The sequence below is a fragment of the Grammomys surdaster genome, unplaced genomic scaffold (assembly GCF_004785775.1).
Source record: "Grammomys surdaster isolate TR1022 unplaced genomic scaffold, NIH_TR_1.0 130, whole genome shotgun sequence".
Lineage (NCBI taxonomy): Eukaryota > Metazoa > Chordata > Mammalia > Rodentia > Muridae > Grammomys > Grammomys surdaster.
The window spans coordinates 24708770-24723185 of record NW_021604588.1 but is presented as its reverse complement, the minus strand read 5'-3'; the positions used below and the strand labels follow the sequence as shown (position 1 = coordinate 24723185).

The 14416-nt window shown below is 48.9% G+C and overlaps 1 protein-coding gene across 1 annotated transcript; it reads left to right on the top strand.

Moving 5' to 3' along the window:
* Nucleotides 1–5251: 5251 nt before the first annotated feature.
* Nucleotides 5252–11849, top strand: Sertad4 (SERTA domain containing 4). Its single transcript, XM_028760182.1, has 3 exons — nucleotides 5252–5475; nucleotides 6492–6607; nucleotides 9210–11849. Exons 1-3 carry the CDS (start codon nucleotides 5301–5303, stop codon nucleotides 10026–10028), a joined length of 1110 nt encoding a protein of 369 aa, XP_028616015.1. The 5' UTR covers nucleotides 5252–5300; the 3' UTR covers nucleotides 10029–11849.
* The last annotated feature ends 2567 nt before the right edge of the window (nucleotides 11850–14416 follow it).

Here is a 14416-nt window from a genome sequence, read left to right as displayed (position 1 = left end):
GAGGGACCCAGACAGCAGTTATGAATCAGTGTGTTTTGGGTTTGTTTGATTGATTTGATTTGTTTTTAAAGAAAAACCCACCTATGCTTGGTGTCACTTGCTTTTAATAGTAGCACTTGGCAGACAGACGCAAGCGGATCTCTGTAAGTTCAAGGCCAGCCTGGTCTACAAAGTGAAACCGGGTCTCAAAAACAAAACAACAAAAATCCACACAAAAACTAACTCCAATTGAATCCACTACAAGAAGAGGGGGAAACCACTATTTGCGAAATAAAGTGACTTGAGCTCCTGTCACAGCCTTTCCACCAAGGGCAAGCTTCTTTATTAGTGTTTGTTTGTTTGTTTGTTTGTTTGTTTTGTAGGTTTCGCCCGCGGGAATCCGCACCCAGTAGCCGCCAGTTCCTGCGGCCGCAGGATGAGTGCTGCCTTGTTACACCCAGGCTCCTGGGGATGGGACCGGGAGGGCGGGGGAGCGCAAAGGCTCAGTCCAGCTCCGACATCTGTTTCTCATCTCCGTGTGCTGTACAGAGGGGAAGAAAGTCTTTAGCAAGGGGTGGGAAAGGCACAGATTTTTTTTTTTTTTGAAATCACACGCACACACAATAAGAAAACTAAAGCAAATTTTAAAAAATAGACAAGACGTCTGGGCAGGTTGCAGTGAACGCTTCGTGTGTTGCAGCCCCTGCCTCGGGCGGGCTGCGCGCGTGGGGTCCGGGCTGCGGGCGGGAGCGGCCCGCGCGGCCCCGAGGGCGGAGGCGGAGCGGGGGCGGAGGCAGGGCGGGCGGGGGCGCGGCGCCCCGCGATCTGGCAGAGCAGAGGGAGGCGGGGAGCGCGCTTGTCAGGTTCCCTCTCGCCCCGGGGGCATCCAGCAGAGCCCGGCTCGGAAATCCGCGGGGAAATGGCAAACAGGATTGACGGGTTTCTCGCGCTCCTCGCCAGACACAGCGGCTCATTTCCATAACCGTCTGCGGCGGCGGCGGCGGTGGGACCTGCGGGGACCTCGGCCGCCGCGCACCGGGCCACGCCGACAGGGCCCGGGAGGCGCGTGGGCAGCGGCGGCCGCGCGGAGGACGGCGGCGGCTGGAGCGCGGGGCGCGCGGTAAGAGCCGCGACCCCAGGGCGCGCGGGGGCGGGGAGGGTCGCGCGGGGGGCCGGGGCGCAGCTGGACACAGCGGGGCGCGGGGGCGGCGCGCGCTCTCCGGGGCCGCGCTCTCTTCCCGGGAGCCGCGGCGCGCACGAGGCGACCCGGGCGGTCGGCGAAGACCCGGTGGCGGCGAGTCGGTGTCCCCGGGTAGCAGGAGGGTCGGCCTTGGGGCCAAGAGGGTAGGGAGGAGGGCCTGCGAGGCGCAGGGATGCGCGTTCCGCGGAACAAGGCGCCGCTGCCGGAGCTGACACCTTGTGTCCCCCGCCACCTCCGCGCCCGCCCCTGCTCCCGGCTGCGGGCGGCGCTGTCCTCGGCTCACCTCCCCGCGGGCTGCCAGGCCCACGCCCCCGCCTCTTCCAGCCTCCTCGGCCCCGCAACTTTGCCGAGTGCCCGGCCGCAGGAGCGGGGCACCAAGGTCCACACTAGCTCCAGCGGCGCGCACGGCGCGGGCGGCAGCAGCTCGGCGAAGGACCAGGGCAGCTGTGGGCTGGAGTGTGGCCCCGCCAGCCGCTGTGAGTCATAGCCTTGGAATCCCACCTTGGCGTGTATTTCCCATAGAAGGAAACTTGGTTTTTAGAAAGAGAGCGAATAATGATAGCCCTTATTCTTCAGGAGAGGCACTGGGCTCCAGTACCTTGGAAGACAACTTGCCTTTGTTCCCAGACACTTGGGCTGTTTACTTTTCCCTGCGGCCAGCAGCTGGCCGGACGGTGCCCTCGGTCCAGGAAAAGGGCTTAAGGACAGTGACACCAGTCTCCAGGGTGCGTCTGTGTGAGACCCTGGATAAAGAACCTATCACACCTCTGCACCCTACCTTGGGCCTTGGCTGAGAAAACTGACCTCAAAGCTCCAAGTGGGGAATCGCTGACCGACTTAGTCCCCCCCCACACACACACCTGCATTCCCAACCCCCAGCCCCAACAGAGAACTCTTAGCCTCCTGGGACCGCAGCTGGCCATTACACTTCCCAGGGCACCACAGGGGCCTGCAAAAAGCAACACCTGTCAGGTTTGGAGCTTTAAAGGGTTTTGTTCTACCCACCCAACCCCTCCCACCATCATTGGTTGAACCAGCCAAACTGTTGAGATTCTGTCTGGGACCGCATGGAGTCCATGAGTGGGGAAGTCTCTTGACTCCCCGGGACAGAGCACTGCAGGTCTCTGGATTGCAGTGGTCACCCCATGCTGTCCAGAGTGATCTCTGTCTTCCAGCAGTCTAGGGGCGCCTTATATAAAGTGCTCTGTAATTCCCAGTGTCAGGAGGAAGAAGGATGATCTTTCTGTCATGCTGCTTTATGTCTAGTAGCCCCTGTTAGCTTCCTGGCACCCTGAGCCAGAGCAGCCACTGTCTTTTAGCACCGTAATGGCTTCATTCAGGGAAAACCAAATTGTACAGAAATGCACATCTGAAGAGCACTCGGTGAAAACACTCACACTTAGCCTTGAGAGGGTGCTGGAGGGGCCATTCCACAGCATCACCTCAGTGACCAAACACTTGCACAGGAGCCCGAGGGACACAAGTTATTGAAGTAAGACCCTCTGTTTTAATCCACTCGTTTCTGATCTTAAAACAAGACAAAAATCTCTGTAGTATACATCTCTCCTGGCTGTTTTTCATATTAACAGTATCAATTTGTGAACCTGGATTCTTGGATTCCTGGATTCCATAACAGAGGATCCATGCTAAACACGAGTGTCCAGGGCTGTGCAGCCCAGTGTCTCAAGGGCACCGTGCTTGCCTCCCTAATTGGTTAACATCCGTGTGAGTTCCAAATAGACCAGGAAGGCTCAATTGCAGATTCTCCTCCCCCTCCCAAATAGTTCCAGCTCATTCATGTTTTATTCCAGCTTAAATAAATCACTTGCAGAACGCTGCCCCTCCCGTTTAAAAGCTTGTGTGTAACAGTTTTCAGTCTGAAAAAAAAAAAAGAAAAACTTGAAGAAAATCGATGTTATAAACATAAAAGAAACAAACCACCCTAAAAACTATCCTGCTACGTCTCAAGTTCGAATGCATAATGATAGAATCTCATGTGTTGTAAACAATGCAAATAGAAGCTCTGAGAGTCTTAACAACAGAAAGGCTGCTCCCCAAGTCACTAGAACATAAACAAACTGAGTATGGCAGAGCAGCCCAGGGCCCATTAATGTCCTATTAAGCAAAGGTAATTGCCGCCAGGAGCCTCGAGGTGCTTCTCTTTTTTTAGGGTTTTTTTTTTTTTAAATAAACCCTCTTTTGTTTGTATGTAATAAAAGTTCCACCAGGCAAAGGCTTGGATCCTCTTCCCAGAATCCACTGCAGAGGTCAGAAAGGGCTGTGGTCTGTCTCCAGCTGTGGCAAATTCTGGATACAGGTGTCTTTTAGACTAGGTTATGAAATCGGACTCTTTGCTTGGTTGTGGAGTTTGACAGGAAGAGACCAAAGGCTGAGTTTGTTAAGCTGATGGAGACAAAATTTGACTGAAAGAGTGAAATAAGTAACATCTCCCAGCATTTCTGGATAGAGAATTATTGTATACATGTCCACACACATGCACACACTCATAGCATGCACACACACACTCAAACTCACACGCATGCACACACACATGCACACACTCGCAGGATGCACACACCTGCATTCTCTTCCCCTAACCCATTCCTGACATCTATTTGGAAAGAAAAATGGAAGTGCAGACTCTGAGGACCAAGTCAGCTATATCCTGATTCTACCCACTCACTCATTGGAGACCCTGCCCTGTCTTGGGGTTGGGGTGGGGGGGGGGGAGGCTTCAGCTGAATCCCAGAACACAGACACCTGGTGAAAAAATAGCTCTCAGTAGCTGCTGTGGTAACCAGAGGACCTTGCCACTTTACTGAAGCTGCATTCTCCCTTTCCCCTGGAAGTGAACTGATGTCCTAACATGTAGAGAACAGCACTCTTCATGAGACGGTGACAAGCCCATCCTTGCCCTAGCCAGGAGGCAAAAGAATGAACTGGGCCCTTGCTATGCCACAAGGAAAATCCATCTTGAGCAAGCAAGCTGGATAGCATTTCATCCATGCAGGTCTGGATGTCCTAAAGAAACCTGGAACCAGATATGCCAGGTCTTCCCTCCAGCCTGTGGCCCCAGGATCTTCCTACTGTCGTGCCTGACTCTTTTCTCCCTGAAACATACTCTTAACACCATCTTGAGGGTCAACCGAGCCCCATGGAAGTGGCCCCATAGCCTGGATTCCACGGGGCCAGAGTCTGGGAGCATCCCAGAGTATCCAAGGCTAGGCTGCTCCCTGCAGTCCTGAGGTCAGGGTGGGGAACCAGAGAGGATTGTGTTGACTCTTGGAAAGTTCCTGCCATGCATCTGGCTTTGCAGTTTAAAGAGTTGCTGGCTGTGTCTGCCCAGGGCCCTGGCTCCTGTTTAATATTCTGCTGCTTGGTTGATGTTGTGCTTGGCTCCTGTGGGACTGCAACTCACGGCTGGAAACTGGAGCCAATTTTCTGTCTTCATCTCGCTGTGTTTTGACTGGAGGCAGATCCAGTTCAGGCCGATCAGGGCTGTGGAAATAACTACCGAGTGTCTGTCAGCTTCACCCCGGGGAGGAGAGAGTAGGGGAAGATCCTGAGTGTAGAAGAGGACCTGGGAAGAGAGGGAAAGCTGGAAAAGAGACTTAAACTCACCAAGTGTTGGGAGGACCCGAGGGACTTCTGCCCCCTACCCCAGTTGATTAGCAGATCTCATCAAAGGGGTCTCCTAGGGGCTTGAATAGAAAATTGATTTCACCTTATTAATAGAAGAGAGTGAGAGGGTTCTGGCCCCGAGTCCTCTTAGGGGTACATTTTCAAGGTCTGGAGTAAACTGTATTTGGGAGGCAGAGCAGCTGTCTGAGAGAGGCTGAGGGGATCTGAAAACAATAAGGAGAGTGGGCTCTACAGATCCGCCCTGAAATGCTGGGCTGCTGATCTCAGTGGCTACTAACAGCATCAGGAGCTTAGCTTACTAAGGTTTCCTTGGAAAGATAATCAGATGGTTGGGTAGCAGGGTGGGGTGGGGCGGGAAGTAAAAGTTTCTTCAAGCACTGAAGATGCTGAGACCATCCTGAGGCTGGCTCCTAATCAGAGCTCTTTCTCTATCCCCCTCCCCCACTCCTTTTTTCCCCCAGATCTAAGGCTGTTAGAGATGACGCTGGTTCTGTCCATGAATAGATTCTGCGAGCCCATTGTCTCAGAAGGAGCTGCTGAAATTGCCGGGTACCAAACACTATGGGAGGCTGACAGCTACGGAGGTGTGAGCCCCCCAGGGCCAGCACAGATTCCTTCTCAGGGAGACCGGGGAGCCAGCTCACAACTGGCAGGTATGGCCTTTGGCCTCCTCCTTAGGAGGCCATGTCTAGTCAGACCCTGGGGCTGGGCTCCTTGGGAAAGTCTTCAGTCCACCTGCTGTGGATGTCCTGGAACAGCATTTTTAAAGGGACCAAAAGTTTCGATTCCAGCTTTCTGACCCATTGAAGTGAATGGTCCCCAGGGATGTACAAGCCGTCACAAGCTCCACAGCCAGACCTCTGTTCGTAGTTCATAAAGGAATCTGCCACAGCCTCAAGCTACCTCTCTTCACGGACCACATGGTTGATGAGAAAACAGAGTGTATTCTTCTAGACATTAATTCTGATAGTCTCAAATAAGTTCTTCTGAGTTCTTATTCAGTGATAAGTCTGTGGGTCTTATTTATTTATTTATTTATTTATTTATTTATTTATTTATTTATTTCAAAGAAACAGAAATACAAGCTTCACGAAAATCTGGTCCCTGAAAAGGTTTTAAAGTCCTCAAAGGGGGCTCTTGCTTTTTTATTCGTTGGTTGACATGTTAACATTTCCAGAGTGAAACATAATTTAATTACTCCAAATTCCAAACCTTAATAATCAACTTTATATTTTAAGAGAAAAAAAAATGCTATAACTCTCAGGTATAAGTGTGCGTTTGTTTAGTAACTCTGAAGTGATTCGTATCCGCGGTTCTGCTGCCTGTGTGAGGCGTCTGAGTAAGTGCTGGCATTACTTCAGATAGGTCACTCTCCTTCCACCCATGGATTCTGCTGTGGGCCTAAGCATAGAGTTGAGATTCCAGGCACTTAGTCAATGAAGAAAGGTGGGTGGCATTTTCCTCTAACCCTGCCTAGAGATCTTCACCTTCCCAGGCTCACAGGACCCCATCCGATAGCAACTGTGAAGACAGGTTTGTTTTTCATCACTGCGTGTACAGACGGGGATGTAGCCAAGTTATCCACGAGAGGGAAAGGAAATGAAAGTATTTTGCTTTGAGAATCCCTGGCAGGCCTTGTGTCATTTGTCTGTCTGATTTATTACCGCAGGATCACATTACAGGGGAATTCCAAATCCTATAAGCACACACAAGGTCACATACTTCAAGAGGAAATATGCAGAAGAAGAGGATCCTCACCCACCAGTCAGCAGCTGCAGTCATAAAGTACGTTTGAAATAGTAGTTATTTTATTAACAGTTACGATGCTTCATAGCACATACTTGAACCATTTCCAGACATTAAATTGTTCCACCCAAGCAATAGAAGAGAGACATCTCTTTGTGGGGCCACGTGAATCGATGTCACTTTGGGGGTGGGGTGGCTGCTGTGGATAGTTTTATGTCAGTTCATCACAAGCTAAAGTCATCTGAGAGGAGGGAACTTCAATTGAGAAAGATCAGGCTGTAAGCAAGCCTCTAAGGCATTTTCTTAATTAGTGATTGATGGGGAAAGCACAGCCCACTGTGGGTGGTGCAATCCCTAGGCTGGTGGTCCTGGGTTCTATAAGAAAGCAGGATGAGCAAGCCAGGATGAGCAAGCCAGTAAGCAGCACCCCTCCATGGCCTCTGCATCAGCTCCTGCCTCCAGGTTCCTGCCCTGTGTGAGTTTCTGTCCTGACTTCCTTTAGTGAAAAACTTCGCTGTGGAAGTGTCTTCCGAATAAACCCTTTCCTTCCCAAGTTGCTTTTTGGTGGAGGTGCTTGGTCACAGCAATAGCACCCTAACTAGGACAGAGACTGTGTTACTTTTCACATGTCTTGAAGAACCAGAAAGAGAATCTTTCCCCAGAAATAATAAAATTATGTAAGGAAACACGCATCTTTTTGCCTGTGATTTAATATTCCCAGGTTGAAGGGTAGGGCCGCTCTGTGGTGTCATGTGGTGGAGATGCACTTGACTGGGAGGACACTGCTTGTGCTGATTGGGGTTTTCCTGACCCCCTGAGGTCAATGTCTCATCCCTTGGCTGTGTGCCTAGAGAGCAATCATGCTGTTCCCGATCCATCCTAACACGTCAAGTTTGTTAAAATTCAGAATTCATTCCCAAGGAAGGAGACACAGATAGCTATTTTTCTTTTCACAAATGTAAAGAAATAACACAGGGAGAAGTGCATGAGGGGAAAAGCTGACTATCTGAGCATTAGTTCTTCTGTATGCTGCCTTCCCTCCAGACCTCCACTGACCTTACCAAAGAGGAGCAGCCAGAGCCCAGTGGCCCAGATTCTGAGGCCGGCTTCCAATACCTCTGTGACCCCACCCAACCTATATGTTGTCTCCCCTCTCCCACCCCTCCCCACCCTTCATATGTCACTTTTGCCTGTTTGTGAAAGGCGCCCATGTCTATTTCTTTAGTTTCTGTGCTGTGGCTCTGTGAGCTTTCCAGTTGCTACTGGGATCTGCCAGGTGCGACAGCACATCCTGCGATCCGAGCAGGGCAGTTGGCTTTCTGCGGGTTCAGTCTGGGCTATACTGTGAGTTCCAGGGTGGTATAGGCTACAGAGCAACGCCGTGTTCCGTTTTTATATTTTATTTTTACAAAACCAAGTTATCAATAATAACAGTTGCTAATGGTTTTGCAGCATCGTTCACCCAGTGACAGCCTCGCACAGCCCAGGACTGCACACACCACCCCATCTCCAGTTTCTCTGCAGCTCTCTCTTCTGCTAGCCCACAAGCCCTCAGTTTTCAGGTGCTTAGTCTGAGATTCATTTACTACAGTTTCCGTCTTACTAAATAAGGCAGACATCGGCGTTCTTTGGTGGCCCTGTCCACACTCTGACATGTGCCTGTTAGAACCTGTATCTCGAATCTTTAAAAGACATGTACTAGGGCTGGAGAGAGCGTTCAGCAGTTGAAAGCACTGGCGGCTATGAAGAGGACCTGAGTTCTATTGCTAGCACCCATTTGACAGCTCACAACTGAATATAACTCCAATTCCAGTGGGTCCAGTGTCCTCTTCTGGCCTCTCGGGTGGGGACCAGGCACTCACATAGTGCCCAGACAGATATGCTGGCAAACATACATATAAAAATGATTTTCAGCCGTTAAGGATGACACAGGCCTTAATTACACCCAGGTGACAGAGGCAGGCAGATCTCTGCGAGTTTAAGGCTAGCTTGGTCTACATAATGAGTTCCTGACAGCCGAGGATATATAATAGAGAGACCCTGTCTCAAAAAATAAATTAAGGGGGAAGGGGGAGCTAATAATAAAATAAATCTTTAACAAAAATAAATTAATTAATAGTAATAAGACTCTTTGAAAAATGGATGAATTTAAAAACATACTGCTGTGAAATGCATGAGTGTGCCTCTGCACAAAGACATGAAATACAGCTTGATACATTTCACCCAGAGCAAGAGTATCCCTTGTCACCAACAGCCAGGTCAAGCTGACTCCTCCCAGGGCTGCTTCAGATTACCTAGCCCTTACCCCCACAACAATCGCTGACCCGACCTCTGACCCTCCCACACAACAATCGCTGACCCCACCTCTGACCCTCCCACACAACAATCGCTGACCCCACCTCTGACCCCCACAACAATTGCTGGCCTGATTCTAACAACTCTGGTTGACTGTGTCTCCACTTCTCCTACACTGTGACTTAAAGGCCTGAGCCTTCTGGCTGAGCCCTCCTCAGGTCCACTCCAGTAAGTTAGGAAACAGGAGGGTTTGGGGGTGTCCACAGCAATGGGGCCAGCCTCTAAACGGGTGGTACTGTTTTCACAAACTTCATTTCCTAAGGGTTCTCCTGCCTCTGGTTTTCAGACCATCTCTGTTTTTGAGGAGCGAGCACACATCCTTTACATGTCCTTGGAGAAGCTCAGGTTCATCGATGACCCAGAGGTGTACCTGCGAAGGTCTGTTCTCATCAACAACCTGATGAAGAGGATCCATGGGGAGATTGTCATGCAGAACAGCTGGTGCCTCCCTGCCTGCTCCCTCAGCGGCACCTCCGCCCAAGAGTGGTTCCTGGCTCAAGACTGTCCTTACCGGAAACGGCCCCGGGTGGCCAAGGAAGAGTGGGAAAAGATCCACACTTGCTGTTTTTACCAGGAGTGTGGTGGTCACTGCCTGAACCTACCCCTCTCTGTCAACACCAGTGTTGGAAACGCTTCGGCTGCTGCTGTGGCTTCATCTGCTTCTTCCTCCCCATCCACCTCTTCTCCATCCACCCCATCCTCCCCGTCCTCCTCTTCCTCCTCCTCCTCCTCCTCTTCCCCTCTGCCTTTGCCTAGTTGCTCCCACCATGTGGACTTTGACATAGGCAGTGCACCTATTTACAAGAGCCAAATACCTGCCAACGAAATCTTTGTCACTAACATTAGGTCGCTTGGTGTCCAGGAAAAGATCAGATTCAACAATGACGGGAAACTAGCTCACGAAGCCAGCAGAGATGGAGACGCCCTCGGCCAAGACCCTGTGGGAAGCGACCTTGATTTTGAGTGCAAAGGCCAATTTTACGATTATTTCGAGACGGGGTATAATGAGAGAAACCGTGCGAGTGAATCTTGGAAAAAGTCGTTGAGGAAAAAGGAGCTTTCCCCGAGCAACAAACTGTGCTGCAGCCGAGGGGGCAAAATGTGACTGTCCCCCATGGGCGCAGAAGCTCGCACAGCATGACCAGTTTTTACTTTGGATTTTGTAGTTTTTGTACAACCGATAAAATCATGCAGTAAACACCATGCTGGGCTGCTTCACTGCCTAGAGAGCAGATTGCACAAAACATCTGTACAGTAGGCACCCACAAGCCACTTATTAATGTGATTTTTTGCCAAGGAAAGCCAACTTCGTGTTTCAAAGTATATCTTAGTTTTTCTTTTCTTTAAAAAAAAAAAATCAGTAGAGTAGATAGAAGACAACATGCCCTTGTTACATTCCCACTGCCCCTCCAAGGAGCCTGCCGCTAGCCAAGTTCAACATGTTTGCCAGTTAATTAGGTAGTTACTTGGTAAACAGATCAATATAGCCAGCAGAGGTGCCTGCTGCCATGTGATACAGTATTTTTCTTTCCGGAGTAAAAGACTCAAGGCAGGACGCTAGATGAAGTGGTTTTGTGAGCTGTGACATGTTTGTACTGGACAGGTTGGGGCGACATGAAGAGCACCTGGCAGGACAGCAGTCTAGGATCTGTGGAGACAGTTCCCTACAAGCTCCTGGCTTGCCTGTGATAGGTAGTGGGTAGCTGGAGAGGTGGCATACAGGGCCATCTCTGATGGGGCGATAGCGAGGTGGCATATAGAGCCATCTCTGATGGGGTGATAGGTGGTGGTACAGGGCCATCTTTAATGGAGTGGCTAGAGAGGTGGCATATGGGGCCATCTTAGTGGTGGGGTGATAGGTGGTGGTACAGGGCCATCTTGGGTGCCTTACTTTATCTTAATTTTTGCCAGTGTGAAAATTAAGGCTGAATGAGAGTTGCAGCAGGGATTTGACAAAACACAGGGTGGATCCATGCAGTTTGGAAACTTAACTATGAACTATCTCGTTCAACTTTCTAGTTACCCTCCCCCTTTTTCCTTTGTTTATGACGCCCAGTGGCTGTGGGTCTGATACTTTTGGGTAGAGATGGAGAAAACAATGAGGAAGGCCATCAGGAACAGAGAAGGCTGCCTGGGTTCTCCATGGCAACGAGCAGTTGCTGGGTCTGGGCTCTCCCAGCTTTGGGCTGTTTTGTTTCCTTGTCCAGTGACATTCACAGCCCGTGGCATGCGTTATATTTTGACCTGTTTTTTGCATCATTTCATGCGTTTAGACTCTTAAGAGCATGTGGTTTCTATATATGACTTTCGCTGTTGATTGAGAAGCACAATGTTAATAGATTATGTGGTGATCAATACGTTTTTATCTTAAAGAATGTAAAGGTTTGTAGTTTGCGGAACGTTATTTTGGAGAAATGGGGCTCGCTCGTCATTGATACTGTGTATTTGGCCAACACGCTATACAATAATACCTTGAATTTGCACATTGGCAAGTGTCCTCAGTGGTACTCTGGAACAGTCTCACCAGCTCCTCATGAACCACTCCCATCTCCAAGGTCAAGGATTGGCCTGGGTGACTTGGGTCTATTAGAACAATTATTTACAGGAACCAAATGCCAAAAGGAAGAAATAGGTAAGTTCTCCCACTTTCTCCAAGATGAAGCTTTTTAATCATTGCTATTAATATTAAATAGGTCTCATTCATACAGTGTATGAGTAGATCGTTTGGGCAATTGTCCGCAAGGACCAATTTTTAAAAGATGTTCCTGTGTTCTGGCTGAATAGTCTAGTAATGTCTCGTCCTTTATTTTCAATATTTGATGGACATTTTGGTGTTGAAAATTTAGCCGATAGATGCTTGTATATGACTGTGTTGTAATATAGTGAGGTTTTCTTGACATATATTTATTAAAACGATCAAAACTCATTACGTTTTTTACAAATTTTATTTTAGTGGCTATTTCTCTTTTTCATGTTTTTCTATATTAAAACAAAACAGACAAACAAAACTCTTTCGAAATGTCCAGAAACAGTAGATGACAACCACACAGGTGTTTAAGTTAGGAGTGAGCCCGGTCCTCAACCATAGGCGATTACTTTGTCAGACGTCAGATTATAAAGATGACCCACCTTTAGGTGGCTTTAACAGCCAGGGGATTGATAGTAGTGTCCCCTTCCATCCTGCATCATGTTTCTTAGAAGCTAATGCTGTATTTGATAAAGAGGGAGATCTAGTCGAAGAGAATTGATGTCAAACATGTCAGCTGTATTCACAGTCTGAGCATTTCAATGTGGAGAGACGCTTTGCTCTTGTGCTTCTTGACCCCAGCATTTCCAGACAGTGTGATCTTGGTGTGTTCATCCTGTGTTATTTGGAGGGTTTTAAGACAAGGTCTTGCCACGTAGCCCAGGCTGATCCAAGTTCCTCAGCCTCCTGCCTCTGCCTCCCAAGTATCTATCTCAGATGCCGACACAGCCCTGTGAGTTGGAATTTTTGACAGTGTTCACCTGACCAGGCTCCTGCATCCGCTCAGCAGAAGCTGGTGGAATCATTCCTTTGCAGCATGAGAATCAGTTTCTGCTTGTCTGTGGCGGGAGGGAGGGTTGTTGCTTCTAGGACATTTCCAGAATACTGAAAGAAACTTTTTCTAAAACACACAAGAACAAGCCTTATACAAGCATCCAGATTACAGAAGTGTTCTGTCATCAGTGTCAGTGTGAGCGCTTCCTGTGTGGCTGTGGATACGCAGGCTGAGGCATCTACCCACGCAGCACTAGTTAGATCTCTCCGGTGGCCAAGGCACTGCCATACTGAACCCCTCCACTGGGTTCTTTGTGAGGCTTAGCCACTCTCCTACAGGAAGAAGCAGGATGGGATGACAGGAGGGTCCCTGGAGTTTTCCCAGTAGTCTCCCTAGCCTAATCAGTGAGCTCCAGGCCATGGAAAGACACTGTCTCAAAAAAAACAAAAAAACAAAAACAAAAAGGACAGTTTCTGAAGCACAGTGCTTGAGGCTGACCTCTGACCTCCACATGCACAGGCATGCGTGCACACACACACACACAACCTGTCCACCTATGTGTGCACCTGCACACACTTGAACACAAGCATGAGAGCACAAAGAAATTTATTGAAAAACAATAACAACCAAATAACCCAAGTGTTCCTGTGCTGTTCTATCGAAAGAGTACTTACTTGCCTAACATGTACAGGGCTCTGGGTTCAGCCCCCATCACTGCATGGACAGCCCCGTCCACACAACTGTAATCCCAGATGGGGAGATGAAGAGAGAGGAACAGAAGTCCAACTGAATAGCAAGCATGGCAGTGCGAAGCCAGCCTGGGATACTAGAGGCCTGGTCTAAAAAAGTATCTTCCTCCCCAACGTCAGCCCCCTGCAGCTTCTGCTGCGTTTATAACCCAGTCATTTCTGTTCCTTCCCTTCCAGCCGTGGGTAGTTGTAGAAGGTGATCTGACAAAGGCACTGTCTGCCCATCTATCTATCTATCTATCTATCTATCTATCTATCTATCTATCTATCTATCTATCCATCCATCCACTCATCCACCCACCCACCCACCTATCTATCTGTCTGTCTGACAATCCATCCATCCATCCATCCATCCATCCATCCATCCATCCATCCATCTATCTATCTATCTATCTATCTATCTATCTATCTATCTACCTACCTATCTACAGAGTCTCCCTATGTGGCCCTGGCTTGAATTCAGAGATCCACCTGCCTCTGCTTCCCAAGTGCTATGTTTAAAAGCATGTGCCCCACTCTTGAAACCCTGTTACCTGCACTATACCTTGAAATTGTCCTAGGGATAGGATACAGGGACTAGAAACATGGGAGGATGGCAGAGAAGCTAAAACCAGAAATCTCCATTCAGTAACCATCAGTAACTAGTAAAGCCTCTTTGATATGTTCTTCCAAAGCAGTAGAGACTTAGAAGGTCTAACATGTAAGTTTGTCACACAAGGACTTGGATATCAGGAGTCATGCAGGAAACAGATGCCAGTGAAGCATGGCCGGTCAGAAAATTGTGGAATATACAACTGCACCAGTTGCTCCCATTCTGACAATCAGAGCAGAAATCTTGAAGGAGACCTGGGCACCAGGAGATGCCCACATCAGGACTAAACAGTAGACAAGGTGGCAGGTTTCTTCCACTGAAGTTAGGACTCTACATCCTTCATGCAACTGAAAGCAGACAAGGAAATGAGTTGTTCAAGCCCATGTTAATGACAGACTCTTGACTGAAGTTACACTTGAGGTTACCATATCTCTGCTTATGTTGCTAGATCTCTGAAAAGCCAAGGGAGGGTATCAGGATGGCGTAATGGAACAATCCAGTAACGAGAACAATGAAATTAGTATTAGATTAAAAAAAAAAAAGCTATGATGTATGACTTTCAGTAATCTGTTTTAAGATTGCTGTGTTCTTTCTCTCTCTCTCTCTCTCTCCCTCCCTCCCTCCCTCCCTC

Coding starts and splice junctions, on each gene's coding strand:
- Sertad4 (XM_028760182.1), top strand. CDS start 5,301: ATGACGCTGGTTCTGTCCATGAATAGATTCTGCGAGCCCATTGTCTCA. Junction 5,476..6,491: donor AGCCAGCTCACAACTGGCAG/GTATGGCCTTTG, acceptor TTATTACCGCAG/GATCACATTACAGGGGAATT. Junction 6,608..9,209: donor TCAGCAGCTGCAGTCATAAA/GTACGTTTGAAA, acceptor TCTGGTTTTCAG/ACCATCTCTGTTTTTGAGGA.